The sequence below is a fragment of the Carya illinoinensis genome, chromosome 1 (genome assembly GCF_018687715.1).
Source record: "Carya illinoinensis cultivar Pawnee chromosome 1, C.illinoinensisPawnee_v1, whole genome shotgun sequence".
Classification (NCBI taxonomy): Eukaryota; Viridiplantae; Streptophyta; class Magnoliopsida; order Fagales; family Juglandaceae; genus Carya; species Carya illinoinensis.
This window is the reverse complement of record NC_056752.1, coordinates 6,732,260-6,753,088: the sequence shown is the minus strand read 5'-3', so window position 1 is coordinate 6,753,088 and position 20,829 is coordinate 6,732,260. Positions and strand designations below refer to the sequence as shown.

Below are 20,829 nucleotides of genomic sequence, written 5' to 3'. Positions count from 1 at the left end.
AACCCCCAACGTGAAGAGTAGCATTTTCCATTTTAATTTGTAAACACATAGACGGTGGGCAACTCTTGAGGAAATTTATAGATATTCATTCAACTATGATGGATATCTTTCAAGTGTTACTATATATGTTTTTTTTTAAAGAGAAATATTATCATTCATTTATCAAGAGAAACGTACATCCATTACTGAATACATGTAGAGATATCCTCATATCAACTATTTGGGGCTCCACCAGTACATTACTAAACTGGTCTGGACTTCACTACTACTGATACACTCTACAGACATCACCCTTCATAGAAATCGAGGACTTAACCTCTACGGACATGAAACCATCCAAGAGAGGAACTCTTTTTTTTCTTTTTCTTTTTTTTAACTATACAATAAAGAAAAAAAAAAGAACTAAAAATGACGAATTATAATTTGGACCAATTATGGTAGATTTCAAAATCTGTGACAATCTTGAAGGCTACAAGCTTTTCTCTTTTCTGTTACAAAAGTCAAATGTGAAAGATTTGGTGGTGGAGATTCTGGTGATCCAGTACTTGTAGCAAGAAAAGCTACAGGAAATGATGGAATGTGAGGACCACGTGCAATTGTGAGTGGCACGTGAGGATCACGCACAGTGATTTTTACAAAACCACCACTATCATCTGAATGATTTACAACCTAGGAGTCTTCTTATGTTGCATGTGTCTCGAGAGAGTTGGCTAAAAATTATAGATCTGACTTATTCAACATTGAAGGAAGAGAGAAAAAAAAACTAACTTATTCGGCATTGAAGAGAGAGAGAGAGAGAGAGAGAGAGAGAAGGAGGAAGGAGAGCTCAGATCTGGATGCTTTTTTTTTTTTAGTGGGAGAGAGGGAGAGAGAGAATGTAGAATACCATTACTATATATGTTTAAACATTCAAGCAAAACCATGTAAATTGAATTTTTCATTTGTGAATGTTGATGTACAGATCGATATTGTCCCCGAATATCAACAATAAGGATGGCACTGTTAATAGGTAGGCAATCTCCTTAATTCCAAGATGATCAATGAAAGGTTGAGAGAGCTTCTCAAGTACTCTCACAATAAACCACAGCAATGGTGGGTGATGATCATTCTCCAGAATTTAGACCTTCCGATTGAACTTTCAGGATGTTTAATGCTCTTAAATGGTATAGTTGATATTCTTGGTTTATCCTTAATGGCATCCCGCTGGCTGATGTAGAATGCATCACCAAACTTTTGGCTATCCAAATGAGATTGTTAGCTTCTTCTGCGTGCAAAAAATAAGGAAAATGATAGGACGCTTTATACAAATATAGCACATTTTTTATTTGGGAAGAAATTGCAATTTGCAGACCCAAATTGTCACCTATTTCTCAACACGCATGCTAAATGTTTACTAATCCAATAAGTCTCGATACGTAGATAAAAACCTATCAATTCAGCTTTTTGTAACTTCGACTGCATATGACCACTTTTTGTTAGAAAGATATGTGGACTTTAGTGTATTTAATGTTGAAGTTCCCATTGTCCACTAATAAATGATAAAATTATATATTATAGGAAAGAAAAGTGTTAGATCTACCAAAAAAAAAAAAATCTTATAAAAATAAATTTAGAAACTAATATAGTTCATATAATTAGTTAAATTTATATTACAATAAAAAAAACTTTACAAATTGTTGTATCACATTAGATCATGTTGATTTTTTAATTTATTTTTATAAGATATCTTCGTAGATAAAGTAATTCTCTTATAGAAAATCCTAGAACTAAGACCCTTCATAACGCCTTAAAAAGAGAGGCAAGCTACATCCAAGTCATACTACTAGATTTGGATGTTGAGGTGATCTTAAATAATCTATAAATAATATTAAAAAAGTAATGAATAGTAATAAAAAATAGTAAATAATTTGTGAAGGGAAATATTTCAGTTAGGATTATATAAAAATAATCTCACAAACTGATGTGACTTGACGTAGTTTATTATATGGTAAAATTATTTTTATTATAAAATATATTTAATAAATCAGATAAAATTATGTAAATTTGTAAGATTATTTTATATAATTTTTTTGTAAGATAGTCGAAGATGACATCACTTACCAAACATATTATATCTTTAAGAAATTACGGTGTATTGCACCAAAATATATATTTTTAATTCATTTATTTATTAATCGGACTTCGAAACTTGAAGCAGAAAGTGGCTTTTAGGAGAGTGAACAACAAAATGTCCATTGATCCCAGATAAAAGATGCAGATCGGTGCAAATGTGGTCCAGTTAATAAAGAAATAGCTCACTCCCACATGGGTTGATCATTTGAAAACGAACCAGAAACCTGAAATTACTCCTACTCCCACTACTAAAATAATAAGCACTAAAAGCTTACAATCTGTAATTGAAGTTCTGATCAGCTAAAGAATACTCATAGATAAAAGGATGCATGCATGAGCATGAGTATTACTTACATAATAAATGATATATGCAATCTTTAAATACAAAAACTTCTTACAAACCTTATATATATATAAACAAAAAATAGAAATTCTCTACAGTTTTTGGTCGAATTCTAAAATTTTTTAATAGAAGAAAAATAGATATATATATATATATATATAAAGTGGACTGCACAATATTACATATTATAAGATGAGTAATATTTCGTACAATCATAAAGTATACAAATATCGAATAGTTATTTAAAAAAAAAATGAAGTACACTATTAAAAAATTAATTTTTTTATATAAATTTTATATTTATTTTTTTTAAATAATTATATAATATTTGTATACTCAAGATTGTATATATTTCTCTTAGATTGGTATTGTATGTGTAAGAAAGCTAGTGAGACAGTGGACCATCTCTTATTACACTGCGAGACAACTAGGTTTTTGTGGTGCGAAATTTTCAGTTAGGTCTAAATTGGGTGATGCTAGCTCTAGTGGTTGTGCTTTTGGAGGTACTTCACAAATTAAAGCTATCTGGAAGATAATCTTTATCTATATTATTTGGTTCTTATAGCGAGAGTGTAACGAGAGGATCTTCGAAGAGAAGGAGCACACACTATAGGACCTTCGTGTGTTATTTTTCAGCACTTTGTTTCAATGGACCATTGTCATAGATTTCAATGGTCTAAATGTACGTGATTTCCTTTTGTCTTATTTAGCGAACTAGATAAGTGTTATCTCTTGTACATCTTTTTGTGTATTTGAGCTATATCTATTCTTATTAATTCTATATTTACTTATCTTACAATACTCTAAATATCTATCTGTCCTCATCTAAAAAAAAAATATCTATCTGTCTCTCTAGATTAAAAAAATTCTATTAATAACTAAAGAAAAATACAAATTTATAAAGAATAGTGTAGTTGAACCTGTTAGGGTATAATTACTCATAAGTGCATCTTCCCATGCCACCCGGAAGTGGATAGAGAAAGAAATAGAAAAGAAAAGACTTTTTGAGCTAAAGCACGTGTAGGTGTGACTCCTGATAGTGATGGGTCCAATTTGACATTGGTACTCACCACCATTAAATGTTGCCCTCACATGCCTTTCTTTGACCCACGCATGGGGCCAGAGCTCCTCTTTTTCTTTCTTTATTATTATTATTATTATTTATTTTTTTGTAATTAATATATAATTTAACCTTTTAATTTTAATTCGTCTATTAATTATAAATTATAATGATGCTTGAATTAAATAAAAAAATTCAAAATTAAAAAATTAAAAGGAAGAGGCAAGACATGACCCTTTTATGTCGTCTATTATTTGTCCCTTAAAAACCAATATGTGTACCCGAAATCAATCAGCCCGATTTGCAAAATCTATAATCAAGACATCTTACCAACTCATCTTCTCATTCTTGAGAGTTACTTCGTTCAGTTTAATCCTTTCCTGATGGGGATTGATAATTCAGTCTTGGCACTCATTTACAACTTCCTATTTCTCAAGACTTTTGAAAAAAATTGTCTCTTCCTTTTATAGTTTAAATAACATCAAGTGCTGAAATAAAAAATTAAATAAGTAAATATAGTAAGATAACAGAAAATAATTTTAAAAATTAAAATACTGTTACGTACAGTTACTTATACGTATTTTTTATGCACTCTACTGATATGATTGGTTAAAACAGTTATTTTATATTAAAAAAATAATGTAACTAATTAAATTAATAAAGTACATAAAGAACATACAAAAATGACTTACAAGTAACAAAATGGTAAAGTATTAAGATTTTACAATACCCTGTTGGATTTATTTTTTACGAAAAATAATTAAGACATCCTTTTTTTTTATAATCATTTTTGTGATGTATAAACTATTATAAATAATATTTTTTAGGGTTGTGTAAATAGTAAAAAGTTCTATAGCTTTTTTTTCCTTTTTTTTTATATATATATATATATATATAGTATTTTTTTTTATTATCTTAAATAAAATTTTATACAATCTCGTAAATATAGACACATTATCAAATTTTATGTCTTATAAGGTTTTTATTTTTTTTATTATTTTTTTCTCCTCTTTTCTAATAGAGTGCAGCACATCAAAATAAGTATTTAGAATATTATTTTTATGATTCTATTATGTAAAATTATTTTTATATTTTTTTTATATATTTTATTGATGTGATTGATTAAAATAATTATTTTATTTAAAAAAATATATACAACTAATCATATTAATAAAATATATAAAAAAAATTACTGGAAATAAAATTTTTTATTTATTATTTAACAATGGAAACTGTTTTTTTTTTTGCGAAAAAAGAAATTAATATCAAGTTAATTTTTCTTCGAGTATCAAAGATGATGATTGCCACGTGTATCAACTTAATTGGGACAGTATGAGCAGATTAGACCCTAGATTTCCTCAAATTAATCTAATCCGATTTAAAAAAGAAAAGAAAAAGAAAGAAAGAAAGAAAGGGTAGGGAGGGCCTTGGATCCGGTTTTTAAGGGGGAGAGAAATTCTTATGGAGGGTCCTCTGCTTTAATCCAAAGGAAGAAACTGAGGAGGCCCTCTGGTGTTGGTGGTAGTGTTCGTCTTCGCGGCGGTGCTTGAGCCAGAGCCGGAGGTTGTTTTGGTGGTGGCGTGGGCGGGGACTACGAAGCAACAAGTGCCACGCTGGGGTGGTGGCGATTTCGGGCTTCACCCTGACGGGGCCCCCACCATTTCTCTCTCTCTGTCTCTCTCTGATCCCGGTTTCTAACTGGTTTCTCTAAATGATATTTGTGAAATGAAGGTTCTAGATTTTTGAGAGCTGGTTCGGGGTCCGATCCGTGTGTTTTGTGGTATGGAGTAGCTGGACGGACAGGTTGGTTGTTCCGCGATTATTGGATCTACATTTTATGCTATTCGCTGGGATTATAAAGCTTTGTTCATTTTATTCATCAACGATCTTGTTTTTCAGGTTTTTTAATATAATCTTTAGGAGTTGATGGATTTCACTGATATTTCTTCTTTCTTCTTGTATTGTTCTTTAACCAAGTTTTGAGAATTTTAACGGGTTTGGGACGTTACGATTGGATTCCTATATTGCTTTCTGAAACTTGTGCGATATCTTTGAAATCTATGGCAGATTGGGAGAAAAACAAAATGCTTTGATTTTGGTTTTGAGAATTAAATTTGGAAAAAAAAAAAAAAACTGCATTTTTATAGTTTTTCCTTCAGTAATTTACCTAACGTTATTAATATTTTGCATTTTAGCTAATTTAGCAGTTTAATTGCGTTTAGAAACCTAAACATATGTATGTGCTATAGCTCAGATTTTGAAACTAAACTATACTTGAATTTATACGCAGAACATTAAAGAGAAAGAAAAATGAACAGAAAACTGATAACATTGTAAAGCTACGATTTTTTTTTTCTTTTTCTAAGTTTCTCAAATGGGTTTAGCTGGTTTAGAGGTTTTTGCTACATCTTCTATTGTATTTTTGGGTTTGCAGTGGAAGAGTGAAGAAGAGGATTGATATGATACATTAAGATGTCCCTTAAAAGCATTGTACGTGAGTTGTGGGAGTTAAAGGATGGAATGGGGAGCATGTCAAGGCGGGGAGGGGAAAGGAAACATTGGCATAGAAAGAGAACGTCACATATTGCTCCTGATCAGGTACCACCACCCTCATCTGAAGTAATTCAGCAGGGCCGGTGGTCGAATTTACCGCCGGAATTGCTCTTGGACATAATCCGGAGGGTAGAAGATAGTGAGACATCCTGGCCTGCTCGGGCTGTCGTTGTCTTTTGTGCTTCTGTTTGCAAGTCATGGAGGACGATTACTAGGGAGATTGTCCAAACTCCCGAGCAATGCGGAAGGCTCACATTTCCTATCTCATTGAAGCAGGTAGCACTATATTGTTTTTCTATTTTTTTTCTTTCGCTTTTCTAATGTGAAGTTTATCGTTTTATCATTCCGAGTGACTCTTTTTGTGCTTATGAATAGCCGGGGCCTCGTGAATCTCCAATACAGTGCTTTATCAGGAGGGACAGAGCCACTTCTACATATTGTTTATACTACGGTCTGGTGCCTTGTGAGTAGATTTCTCCTTCTTTATTTCTCGATAAATTTAAGCTTATGAACCTTTCCATTATTGCTTGAGAATGCTGAAATGTAATTTTTCCTGGTGTTGATATCTGGAATTTTTAGATTACAATGCCTGGAGGAGATGTACACATAAAATGATTATTGTTATTTTTATTATATAATCTCTTTTTGAATTATTCAGTAGAGAAACTTAATATAGCGCACTCTATCTATGAGTTTTTTTCTTCTTTGAGAATTCATTAGTCTAAAAATATTGGCTTGTTTGAGAATGATTAGTTGGATAAGTTGGTAGAATAAAAAATTTATCAGTTCATGTATGGTTCTCACTTGTGATTTTATTAAATGGACAGCCGAAGATGAGAATGATAAATTGTTGTTAGCAGCCAAAAAGATTAGAAGGGCAACAAGCACGGATTTTGTTGTATCTTTGGTCGCAGATGATTTTTCTCGGGCAAGCAGTACATATGTTGGTAAACTGAGGCAAGTCTTATCCATTACACTTGCTACCTACACCTTTCCCTCCCGTCTTCATTCATTTCCTCCAAAATTTATTGGCAATTATTCTTTTCAGGTCTAATTTCTTGGGTACAAAGTTCACCATATATGACAGCCAACCTCCATGTGAATCCACAGTTCAACTAAATAGTCGATCCAGTCGTAGATTTCATTCTAAGCAGGTGTCTCCGAGAGTTCCAGCGTGTAACTACAGTGTAGGGACGGTCTCCTATGAGCTCAATGTTCTTCGAACAAGAGGGCCAAGGAGAATGCATTGCATCATGCAGTCCATACCTGTCTCTTCTATTGAGGAGGGAGGAAAGGCTCCAACACCAACATCATTCCCAAACTCCTTTGATCAGCAGCAGTTTTCTCCTCTACCAGCTCCAAAAGGAAAAGATACGGTCACAGATTTTAGCTCAAGTAGCCTCTCAGAGCCGTCAGTATCCATCCAGAGCTCAGTAGAGCCACTGGTTCTTAAAAACAAGGCTCCTAGATGGCATGAACAGCTGCAGTGCTGGTGCTTGAATTTCAGAGGGCGTGTTACCGTGGCTTCTGTCAAGAATTTCCAGCTTGTGGCATCTGTTGGCACATCCCACAATGTTTCAGCTGCAGACCAAGAAAAGGTAATCTTACAGTTTGGAAAGATTGGAAAAGATATCTTCACCATGGATTATCGCTACCCACTCTCTGCCTTCCAAGCCTTTGCTGTCTGCTTGAGCAGCTTTGATACTAAACCGGCCTGTGAATGAAACCCATGTTGATTGGAGATCGTGTTCCCCAATGTGCTGAATTTCTTCTCAAATTTTTGGGAATATATAAATATGATCTTCCTGGAAATTCATCATGCATGGCCATTCACAACCGAGAGAATCTTGTGCTGCCAGTGGTTTTCCTTTCTTCTTTTCGACTTCTATGTTGTTCCATCACTTAGCACTGCTGAAATTAATTTAAAAAATAAGTTAGTGAATTATATCTCTCTTTATTTTATTTATTTTTCTGGGTCACTTCTGGTTCCAATCCTGGTGGATTTATTGCTCGTGGAATCATCTTAACACGTGGTTCTGCATCTGGTTTCACCTCTAGGATAATATCTTTTTTGTGTCTCAAGCATCTGTTATGGGATCTTCCCTAACCAGTAACCAAGGTAAGAAACAGTGAAACACACACACACACTTAGAATCATATCCTTTGGATTATGGTTACCGTAAATTTGGCTTCGCTTCTCTTCGCAATCGTTGGTTTCCCGATTCAGCAAAATAACGACATTGATCGGACCACATTGAGAGATATATCGATCCAGATTATGGTTAGCTGGTTTTAGAGTGACTGCAGTATGCCCCCACGATGTAATCTCTGAATTTCCTTAGGCCTGGTTTGGTTATTAAGATGAGATAAGATATAAATATTATAATTTTTCTAAACTCTTACACAAGATAGAATAAATCATTCAATTTTTTTAAAATTTTAAAATAATATTTTAACAATATTTTATTTATATTTTATATTTTATTTTTTATTTGATCTCATCTCATTAACCAAACTAGACTAAAACTGGAAAGAAATGGTGAAGTTATTAACTTATTGTCGCACATTGTATGTAATGATTACTGTTTAGTCTGTTTTATTACTCTTACTTTTCACTTTCTAATGATTTTAGGGATAAAATATTAGTAATATATATGTGTATTTAAGTACATCTCTGTTAATATATCAAATTAAATAATTCTTCCTTTTTCGCTCTTTAACCCATATGTGGAAGAGTACTAAGTCCAGGAATCATGCAAGTTTCTTGCTTTTCCAGGGAAATTATAAAAGAAATATTGTTTGACCGAAACAATGTTTGGAGGGATGAGACCACATTTGGTTGGATGGGGACCTTAGGTTAAATATAAAAGGGCACGACGCTTTGGCCAAATAAATTGCAGAAATTTGTAAGAAATAGACTGATAAAAAGGAGGGATAGTGTTGGGAGGGTCTCCATTCGTTGCATGTGGGCATCCCCCGTTTACTTTGCTTTGGACATCCATGACAATGCTACTTTAAGTCCGCTTGAAAAATGCACTTTTTACATATATCACGATTTAATTTATAAGAGGATTTAATTTAATACCCAATCAAATCATTCCATATCAGCTGTATGGATGGTGGTTTTCATACGAAAAAATCTATTTATCATCCATTTTCTTATCATTCTCTCATCATCCCATGATGTGATATTAGATAATAGGTTCACAAGTGAAATATAAGATAGTATCAGATAAAATGAGATCAGATAAAAATTTTGTTTCTTCTTATGCCTCAAATATATCTCTTAAAGTATTGTGGAATATGAAAAACTTTTTAAAAGAGTATAAGTTGATGGGAAAAGAGATGCTTAAGATATGGGTAATGCAGTTAGAGTTTATAAGCAGGTGAGGATCGAACTTCAAATGCACTTTCAGAGATGGAAGGGTTTCAATTTAAGGCTATGATCATATTAATTTTGTGTACTAATCCAGCCCCATGTGCTATAACAGCAGCCTCCCACAAATTCTAGGTTTTTATAGGCTGCAAAATTGCAGCAGGATTGATTTTTCTTATAAAGACAAAAAAAATTAAAGTTTATGATGATATCAAGCATGTAAGAATACCAGCATGAGAAAAGACTACAAAGATTTGCATTACCAAGTGACGTTTATGTTACAGAAGAGATGGTCAACTCAGTAAGATGAAAAGATAACGCAGAACAACTAAAAAAAAAAAAAATGTACATTTTCGTCAAGTTATTTGCATGGAATATGGTAGCAAATACATGAACAATTGATAACTAAAGCTAACAAAAGCTGCATCTTCACAATCTGTATTAGATCCCAAAAACCCATCTACCCACTAACTATACATAGGGAAGTCATTCCTCCATTCACAAAAAATATCTACAGTCTAGGAGAAAAAAAAGAGGAGAAAAAAGAATCTCACAAAGCAAGATATTTCAAATCACCACTAGCTTGAAAATGAGCTACTGACGCTAGTTTCATTTCTTCTTTTTTGCAGTGAAAGAAATGGGTTTTGAGAAAATTGGTATCCTTCCAAAAAACCCAGTTGCCTTGGGTGATTTCTTTTCTTTAGAGAGATTTGGAGGGTCTCTAGAGGCGTTGATATCAGGTACAGAGTACTCTCGATCATCAACATACTTGATATCTCTCAAGCACCGGAGCAACTCCAATGCACTCGCCCTGCCCTTGTCATTACCATTGATAGATATATCAACAAGAGCAGGAATGACACCCTCATCCATGACCAACTTACAATACTGAACACGTTGAGAGCATAGTGAAAGGAGAACAGCCACTGCATTTTCTTGATCCTCGTGACTGTCAGAGACAAGTAGTTCAGCAATAGAGGCAATGCATCCATTAGTTTCAGCAACAGAAATCCTAGCCTCCTCCGTCCTGCATAAGTTCTTCAATAGAAGTACACAACGTCCTGCAAAAGTGCTATCAACTAAGAAAGGAACCAATTTTGGGATGCATTCCAAAGATACAATGTCGGAACAAACATCACTATTGGAGGACAAATTGCTCAGAATTTTGATGGCCTGTTCCTGGAAATCTGTGTTATTGGAGTCGAGCATCTTTAAGATGGCTATTAAAGCATCAAATGCTGCAATTTTATCTCTACAGTACGGGTGCCCAGACAACACTTCCAATATGTATAGGGCTTCTTCTGCTGCTGCTGAATTAAGAAAAGTGGTCAAGACACTAAATGCTCCTTCCCATAAGTATGAGATCCCACTTCTGCATGAGGCAAGAAAAAGTATCTTAGTATTATAACTGAGCTCATGCATAAAGGAAACATAATCATAGTTAAAGAGAAATGAAATAAAAAGCAGAAGAAACAACAATTATATGGTTTGAACGTTCAAATGTGATGGAATTCCATGGTGGGTAAAAAGATCTAGAGCAGGGAATAAGCTAGAAGCCTAAACCAACTCAAGCTATTGGATTTAATCATGTTGTATCATCAGGCTAAATATTTAATTCAAAACCCAGTAAATCCAAGCCTTAATAGCTAGTACCCATAAAAAGAGTGAGTTACCTGTTTTTGCTCACATATGTCAACAACAACTGACATCCAGCCTTTTGAGCTTTTACATCATGCCGGTCCTGTGCATCCTTCAGAAATCTAATTATTGGTTCAGCAAAATCATCATATGACACAAATAGAAAAGCTTCTTCACTGACATTCAGATGCTTTTTGGCATCTTCAATGGCTTTGCATTGGGATTCCCATTCAAGTTCAGCTAATTTAGATAGACGTTCCAAATCTGTCTCATGTATACCTGCATTAGATTGAAATTTGAGCTCGCCTTTTGTCCACATAGAATTTAAGTTTAAGCCATCTGCTGTCTTACTGTGTGAGGAATCCAAAGTGTAACTAGTCTCTAATGATCCAAGTGATACATTGCTGAGATCAATCGGAAAGTGTAGATCATTCATAGAACTGCCAAAACTAGCAATAGAAGCGGAAGAAGCTTCCCAAGAGTGAACGAATTCTGGTAGCATAGTTGGGTCAGCAATGATGACTTCATACTTCATGCACCACTTCGATATTAAATCCTTCATGGTATTGTTTGGAGTCAATGACAGGTGGGCCAGTTTCATTTTAGTCTTTGGACATGTATCATTACCCTCATCAAACCACTTCTGTATGCACATCCTCTCAAATGTTTGTCCAGATGCAATGACAACAGGATCATACATCAACTTTGATGATATAGGACATTTAAATTGTTCAGGAGGTGTAGCTCTACTTAAGAAGTCAATTTGAGCCTCATGATGCTGATATACCATGCGCAATCCCACTTCAGTAGACAGGCTATGTGCAGAACTACTACTGCAGTTCTCAAATGCAGACGCTCGTTCACGCTGAACACAGGCACTTGCTGATTGCTCTTGAAGGATCAAGTTTCCATACTTCTTCAATAAATACAAAAGATATTTTAAAATCTTCTTTTTAGTTGTGTCAGTATCACCAACTTTATCAAGCAGCTTCTTGATAGATCGCTTCTCTATCAAGATAGCCTTTGGGGATGAAATATGAAGAGCTGAAAATGCCAATTGAAGAGCTTTAACTTCAGAAGTTTCCACTAAATCTGTTGTAGAAGCATCCTGATGGAGCAATCCTCGCACAGCCTTACCGGCCCCTTCTTCAGATGAATCCAGCATAAATTTTGCATGCCTAAGATCATCTATGATGTGAGAGATCTGTAAATGATATCTCATCATTAGTAACAGAGGCTCAGAACTTTTTGTCTTTTTGTTTTTCTGGAATAAAGAAAAGAAAGAAACTATGGAACAAATCTAGAAGATTGCAACAGGTTGATACCCACATAGTTTCTAGACCAGGAAAACCCCATTAGAAGAATCCTGGTTCTTAATACACTGTGGACCTAAGCAGGCTTTAGAAGTTGCTGTCAGATTTTTTTAGGTTTTTGTACATGTGAAGGGTGGAGATGATAAATAACAATTAGGCTGAAAGCATTGGGAATGGGACCATTTCCTCTTTAAACAGGTTCTAGTTTAGATAAAAGCATCAGAAACCAGAAAATCGTTTTATGGCACCAGTACTTACACCCATATAACTAGCTTTTAAAATATAGTTAAGTGGCTGGTTTAATATACAATTATATTACTAGCATATTCTACAAGTGAGAAAACAAGATCACTGAAATTTGAAGACAAAATATAACTGAGAAACTGCTCTGATAACAATTTCTTCTTGTATCAATATATATGCATACACCACCTCATTTTTCCTTCTTTCTTGGTTTTTTTACTCCTTTCAAGGGCAGGGGGGAGGGGGGGAGTTGAAAAGGAAAAGAAAAAGGAGAAAGCTCAAAAGGGCATGTAGTTTGACGAACCTCTTCACCCAACTCAAGTGGAACCATCGTTTGAACTTGTCCTAAACTTTGCTCCAACAGTTTCCTTGATCTTTGACATCTTGAGACTATTACATCCCCTGTTAATGCCTGAAAGTCGATTGTGAGCCTTGTCAGCTATGGATCAACATTTGACTATAAAAATAATATTGGAACAAGCATATAAATATAAATGAAAATAAATTGTTAATTCTATCAGTTTTGACACGACTATTAGATGTGACAACATAGGAGCGAGCACACACTCTTTGTGAAAAAAAGGAGGAGGGAGGGGGTGGGGGAATAGAGGAGCAAGCTCATTAAAGTGCCCATCAAGAACATCAACATTCCAGAACATGTTTGCTCCAATAATGTTCCATTTGAAACAACGGAACATAATCAGTGGTGCAAAAATTCAATAAAAAAATCTATATTCACAAGATCAAATAGAATTCACACAGTTTCTATCATTTTCCTTCTAGTTTTTCTATGGTTATTCTTCCTTTGGTGAAGTGCAGCAGAAAGCATTCACAATAATATACTTTCTTTATCATTATTGAAAAAATTACAAACCAGATAAAGTTTACTAGACTCGCTGCAGTATTGAAGAAGTAGATTGGCTCTCTCAACTGCACGGTTTAATGAGCATAGTTCCTGTATTCCTGATGAACATCGAGGGCGAGCCAGTTCTATAGCCGGAAATATTCTTGATATTCTATCAACCAAATTCAGAAGTTCAGTGCACATTAAACAATGCACCTGCAATCATGAATAAATACACACAATGAGATCATTTGAGTAAAAGTAGAAAATTATTCAAGGACATAAAAGAGCTAAGATTTAAACTTCATTCAATAAGATTCACACAGAAACCAAAATGCTTGTTATTCTTGATATATAAAACCCTCTCCATCAGGGAAAGAACCTCCATTCTCAATATAAGCAAACCTTGGCCTCAAGATGAACGGCATATTGTGAGGTTACCATCATTAAAGAAAAAGCACATTTTACAGTTCCTAGTTTCACGTCAGCAACTGGGATATCCATGACACCATGAAGGAAACAAAATATACTTCTTTCAAAGAAATTAAAGACTATGAGTGCCTTGTCCATACAATCTTATCCATGTGATAAATGTATGAAATTTAACCAATAAACAAACCAAAACATATATTAAAAGACAAAAAAAAACCCTATACTGATGATAACAAATTTAAACGTTCGGTATGCATAGGTGCCGCCATTAAAATGCATTTATGCTGCAAATAGAATAGGACTCCACATTCAAAAAACACATTCCAAAGCAAAAAACCATGTCAACAGTACCTTGAAGGAACATGGAATGGACTGACTTTCCACCACCTCAGCAACATCAGACCCCATCAAAAGAGGACTATGTTAGATCTGCATGTTCAACAACAATAGGAAGTATTACATATGTTTCATTCTCTCATATAAATCAATCCATAGCTTTTAACATAATAGAAGCAGATGTTTGAAATCAAATATCAAATCAAGATATCTGATATCCATAAAAATTCCAAAACTACGATGACAATTTAAGCAATAACATCCAAAATAAAAACCAGCAGAGATTCTCCCTTGAAACATAACAACTTAGTTTTGCACATGAAACATACAGGAAATCATTTCCACATGAAGCACAATAAATGCATGGTGTACCAGATTTATTAATCAAACTCACATATGCAATTTACTAGAATTGCTTGTCTTTTTTATTACCCCATGGAAACAACAACTACTGTCAAAAATGGCAAGATGATGTTAAAAAAAAGTAAAAAACTAGCAAAACAGCATTACTTCCGGATTTTCATTCATTTAACAGAATTAGTGATTGATAAGCACCAGGGTTTCGCACGGATGCGATCTGCTCTGCCACCCTTTCTTTCTACCCTGAAGCTTTATTTATAACTTCCCAACAATACGTATCAATTTTCAAATTTTGAATCTAGGGTCATTAGTTACTTCATCATCCTTAGGTAAAAACCTAGATCAACTGGCTTGAGAGATGAACAATTGGCGGCTGTGAAACATAATAAAAGGGTCTACTTCAGTTCCAATCTCCGAAAGTGGAAATTACCCTTGGAAAAATAAATTAATTAATAAATCTGAAGTTAGTAAATAAATTAAACAAAAACACCCTCTAAGTGATGAGTTAAGCTGGACCTTTTAAGAAGCACAAGCGTAACAAAGCCTTACCCAGTGGAGTTGAAACCAGAACGATGATCCGAAAGCTCTGTCCCGGGTTTACTAGGAAGCAATTAGACTCCGAGACTTTTTCTCAGCGGAACAGATAGCAGTTGAACTAGAAAGAGACCCTACTCAATATAAAGGAGCGCAACCTACCCTCTGATCAGAAAAAAAATATCAGAACTCTGCAAGTATCTTTCAAACCACCAAAGACTCTTGACTATGGAAAATTGCCACAGCCCAGCTCTTAAACCACAATACTTCCTTCAAATTCCTCCGTAATCCAAACAGACTTTTAACTTTTCAGAGTATCTTCCGCGTCTCTCCCATAGATAATAAAGAAAATATCTGAACGAAAACGGTACAAAGAGCACATGATCGCCTTGCTCATGAAAAGCCAGAATACTCACAACCGGTGTTCGTTCATGGATGAGAACTCGGGGTGGGAAAAGATACAAGAGAAGGCTATTCCACACAAATAGAGACCAAGAATCAATTGAAATTAGAAACCTACGAATCGATTCTCCAAAAGAAGCATGAAAGTGCACGACTCCAATTCTCTTAGCCGAAAAGCATAGGATTACCGGAAGATATAGAGAGGGAAAGAAAAAGGTAAATGATACTTGAACACCCAAAATATCAGTCACAGCAAAGTGTGCAGATAATTTGATTTTCGGGAAAAGTGTGTTGCACAACAAAAAGCGAAAGAGAGAGAATGAGTGCGAGAGTCCATCTTTAATGGATGGGTTCAAGACAAGAGAGAGAGAGAGAGAGAGAGAGAGAGAGAGAGAGAGAGGCGTTGAGAAATAGAGAGCACGACCCGTCAACCGGCTGAATTTGCCGTGAAATTCACCATGGCTACTTTTCCTCGTCCACAACTAGAGAGAAAGACGACAAGAGAGTCAATCACATTCAGAGAGAGAGGTAAAGCTTAAGAAGCCACACCAGCGGCTCACGAGAGTCCGAGATCAATAAAGCTGTCAAGGAACTCCGTGACAGCACTGTGATGGCTGTGCCCATTTTTCCACCGTCGATCGAAGAGATCTTGTGTTCAGATGGATCCCACTACACAGTCTAAGCGTAATTTGAGTAGACGGTGACGACAGGCGGCTAGATACAAATTGAAATAAAATAATATTTTATTTAAAATTTATATTAAATAATTTAATAAGATCTTAAAAATTTATTTAAAATATAAATAATTCATTATATTAAATATTAAGTTTAATATTATAAAACCTTGCATATATTAAAAATATAAAAATTATTTAAAATTTTATTTAATGAAAGAATTTTTATTTTATTTTAAAAAAATATAAAAAAAATCTCATTTTTTATTTTAAAGACTTTATATAGGATGGGTGCCTTGAGTAATGGCCCATTGTCGGTTACGAGGAGAAAATTGCTGACATCTCAATGCGCCGCCGCAGCAGACTATATTGAACGCCACTAAGAACTGCTCAACGGGAAAAATTCTTAAAAACGTGTCAAAACAACGTTCACCAAAAGGGGCAACACTGTAATTTTGAAGTCAACCAAAATATATTTTCTTAATTCGAATATAATAAAAAGTTTGAGCCACCCAATAGCCACACCAATCAATTTCTCTATTTTTGTTTCTTCCACTTGTTAAGTTACGTGACTTTTCAGTGCCAATTACTTTACCAAAACAAAAACGCTGTGCAGAGCCATATTTGTACCAGGAATATTACGCAATATCTCACATTACATATTTTATATATTAAAATATTATTTTTTATTTTTTTATTTTTTATTTCATTTTATTCTTATTAAATTAATTAAATTATTCTATTTATCATCTACACACTTCATATTTATTATAAAAAAAATGAAAAATAAAATAAAATAAGTGATGTGTGAAATGTGAGAATGACAAGAAGAATTTTTCTATTTGTATCTATTTTATATGTTCTATTAATATGATTATTTATATTATTTTTTAATATAAAATATTTATTTTAATTAATTATATTAATAAAATATATAAAAAATAAATATATGTATCATAACAATTTATAAACTTTGCTTTTTTCTTAAAATAAATATAAAATGAATATTCATTTTATAAATATAAAATGAACTCCAAAATATTCATATAGATAATATTGCTTTTAAGAAAAGCTATAATTAACGTGATTAATTTCATGGGTTAATGTTAAAAATTAAAATGGAGTCAAACAGGTATGTACCCGTCCAACCATCCTCTCTACTGTTCTAGAATCTATATATATACATATAATTAAAATTAAAATTAAAATCATTGATCTAACCATATAAATTAAAACTCGTAATATATATATATATATATATATATAGGGTTGGACAATTTCTTTTCTTTTATTTTCTTTTGTTTTAAAGTTGAATATTCTAATCTCGAGAGTCGATACTAATGTTATATATTAACATAGTAATAATACGTACATATAATTGTAAAATATATAAATATCGTATAGTCATTTAAAAAATATATAATCTATTATTTAAAAATTAATTATTTTCATATAAATTTCATATTTACCTACATCCAAAATATATCCTTCCTTATATATGTGAGTTGGAACATTTCAAATGTCACTAATTATTCATGATGGACAACGTCAACCTTTTCAAATACTTTGTTAGCAATTAATGCTATCCACCAACTTTTATATATATATATATATATGAAAAATGATAGTATAATTATTAAATATATTCATTTATATATTTTTATTTTTTTCTTAATAATTAAAGAAGTTTAAAAAATACTTAAAAAAAGAAAAAAAATGAAAAAAATCTATTTATACCAGTATGCAGATTTGATAGGCGCCTTAATATTATCATATATATATATATATATCTTTTTTTTTTTTTTTTTAATTTGTGTTTTAGATAACAGCATATATCTATGATCTCCTTGTGAAACATGAATTAGAAAGTTTCAAATATCTGAATTAATATTGTAGTAAGCAAGCATGCACAACCAAGTCAATATATTAATATTGGACAGTACTAGGCATGCAATTATTAAGTCCTAACGCATGAATTTGTCAAGATCTGGACAAAGAAGTCAGTAACATTGTCTTCTGATGGGAAGAAATTAATTATATATTACTGTATCTTCTAATAAGAAAAATATGATGGTAATCGATTTTACGCATCAATACGTACATACATTCAAAGTGATTGGTTAGAAAATCAATTTTTAATGAAAATGATGTCAATATGAGTTTTGAATATAAAGATAACAATATTGATACGCAGATTAGTATACAAATTTACTTGTATATAGTAAAACTATTTCTAATATCGGTTTCTATTCTCATTTAACATTATAAATATATTAAGTTAAAAACCAAGTCAAAACATGACTCAAAAACTGAGCCACAATGATCAAGGGCCAGCTATGCTATATATTCAGAAGATTGATCATGTACGTGAGAGTACTTTCTTGATGATCATCGTCATTAGTGTGACATCATGTGTATATATATGTATATATATTGCATTATTAAGAAAATATTAACGTATAAACTTCATTTTAAAGGTAATTTAGCACTGAATCAAAATGTTTGTCTCGCCAATAATTTGTTTTATAAGTATTGCCAATTTCTCATGCAGCTAACAGTTCGATGATGGTGTTAAATGTAAGATAAGATCATTGATCGAATTAAGTTTCCCATTAAAAGATAGGTACAAGATGATGGATCGTAATAACTAGGTGGCCAATCATTCTTGAAGATGATGTCTGAGAAAGCAGGATCAGTGGGGCTCGCTAGCTAGTTGCATGGACCTCATGAATCATCACCATGTTGGTGGTGGCATGAGAGGAAGGTGAAAGAACATCAGAGACTTTCAAGTCTTTGTTTTGTTATTTTTTCCTTTTTCACATCATCAAGCTTTTAATTTAGTCTAACCTCTAATATCTCATCAAACGCGTTAATGAAGACTTAAAAACTTAACTACTAAAGGACGAAATATCGAAAACAAAATATATTAAATACACTACCTACTCTTCTTCTTCCTTCTTTTTTTTTTTTTGCCAAAAGAAGTTTCAAAAGCCAGCCCCTTTGGTTGTCTCTTTGACTCCCATTATGCTGACTTGTAACTTTTGATACCCTTCCCTCGGTCAAAATACATAGGTTAGCCGCCGCATGCAGAGACATATTGAGCTAGTCAACCACCAAAAAGGGCATCAAGAGCAATTAATGGACCCTACATCCAGTAAGCTGCAGAAGACATGACATGCATTCATATATTTATTATGTTAAGGGGCCGGGGAGAATGTGTCCCTGCAACCGCAAGTTGGATCTAGGAAAGTTAAATGCATGCATGCATGCAGCTAGCTGGCAGATAAAAAGTTCATCAAGTGGGTTTGATTTCTATCTCTTCATGTACTTTTTGTATTTATCTCTTTGAAGAAAATGGGCAGGCCAGCATTCAATGCATATTAATCGAAGCTAGCCTATATATGAATATTGCACGTTCGATCGTAGTCATAGATTGGATTAAAATGTTACGAATGATGAGATCCAGTAATAATAAATGCAAGAGAAATTACACTAAAGGTTGATGGAGGCCGGTACTACTTTTCCTTCAGGCCAATGGAGCTAGAGGCCCAGGGCCGGCTCAATATGTTATATCATCGGGGTAAGGCGGAAATTTTGAGCCAAGTTTTTTTTTTTTTTTTTTTTTTTTTTAAAATAAAATAAAATAAAATAATTTTAAATTTAATTTTTACATTAATTTTTTATTTAAAAATAATTCATACCCTTTTACAAAGTAAATTATTGATTAAAATTTTATATATATCACATTTTCAACTAATAATCAATTTAATTTTTGTTAGAAAATTATCTATTTAGAGATAATTTGATCTAATTTAATTTCACAAGACGTACTTTAGACTCTTAGGATTAATTTGGATTCAGAGATGAGATAAGATGGTTTTAAATTTAAAGTAAAAGTTGAATAAAATATTGTTGGAATATTATTTTTTAATATTATTATTATTTTGATATTTGAAATTATTTATTATATTTTGTGCCAAAATTTAGAAAAATTGTAATGATGAGATAAGGTGATATTAAATGCTTTTTAAATCTAAAAGGTGCCTTAAAAGTAATTATAGTCATTATTTTCAATAAAGCTCTATAAACAATCTACACATTTGGAAAAATTTTGACCCTTGTCTCTTCAAAGGATAATACAAAAATATTTTATGAACACTCGAAAATTGAGTTTTGCTACTTATAATTTTTTACATTATATATTAAATTAATAATGATAAAAGAGAAGCGTATTTTTACAAGGATAGTATATGAGATAATTATTACGTGGAGATACTTTTAAAATTAATAATGAGATAATATATATTTGATACTTTTTATTTTTTTCATTGAGTTATTTTATTTTTTATAATTAGGTCTTTTTTTCTTTTTAATTAACTTTATTTATAACTTTTTTTTTTTACGTTCTTCCACTAGGGTCTTAGACAATTGTCTAAAGGTGGATTTGGGTGTTGAGAAGTGTTGAGTAGAGTTGTAAATAGTAATAAAAAGTAGGTGAAAAGTAATAATAAAGTAATTAATAGTAATAAAAAGTAGGTAAAAAGTAATAAATAGTAAAAAAAATAGATGAAAAGTAATAATAAAATAATAAATAATAATAAAAAGTGTT

General features: G+C 32.6%; 2 protein-coding genes across 2 annotated transcripts; one reads left to right on the top strand and one right to left on the bottom strand.

Moving 5' to 3' along the window:
- Positions 1 to 4,929: 4,929 nt before the first annotated feature.
- LOC122308177 (tubby-like F-box protein 5) lies at positions 4,930 to 8,034 on the top strand. The gene is made up of 5 exons (XM_043121368.1): positions 4,930 to 5,318; positions 5,950 to 6,344; positions 6,444 to 6,531; positions 6,896 to 7,025; positions 7,117 to 8,034. Exons 2-5 carry the CDS (start codon positions 5,988 to 5,990, stop codon positions 7,790 to 7,792), a joined length of 1,251 nt encoding a protein of 416 aa, XP_042977302.1. The 5' UTR covers positions 4,930 to 5,318; positions 5,950 to 5,987; the 3' UTR covers positions 7,793 to 8,034.
- A 1,739-nt stretch (positions 8,035 to 9,773) lies between these two features.
- LOC122308168 (U-box domain-containing protein 5-like) lies at positions 9,774 to 16,070 on the bottom strand. The gene is made up of 6 exons (XM_043121357.1): positions 15,160 to 16,070; positions 14,266 to 14,343; positions 13,513 to 13,698; positions 12,943 to 13,050; positions 11,118 to 12,286; positions 9,774 to 10,816 (listed from the first exon to the last, which is right to left on the bottom strand). Exons 2-6 carry the CDS (start codon positions 14,320 to 14,322, stop codon positions 10,054 to 10,056), a joined length of 2,283 nt encoding a protein of 760 aa, XP_042977291.1. The 5' UTR covers positions 14,323 to 14,343; positions 15,160 to 16,070; the 3' UTR covers positions 9,774 to 10,053.
- Positions 16,071 to 20,829: the final 4,759 nt, after the last annotated feature.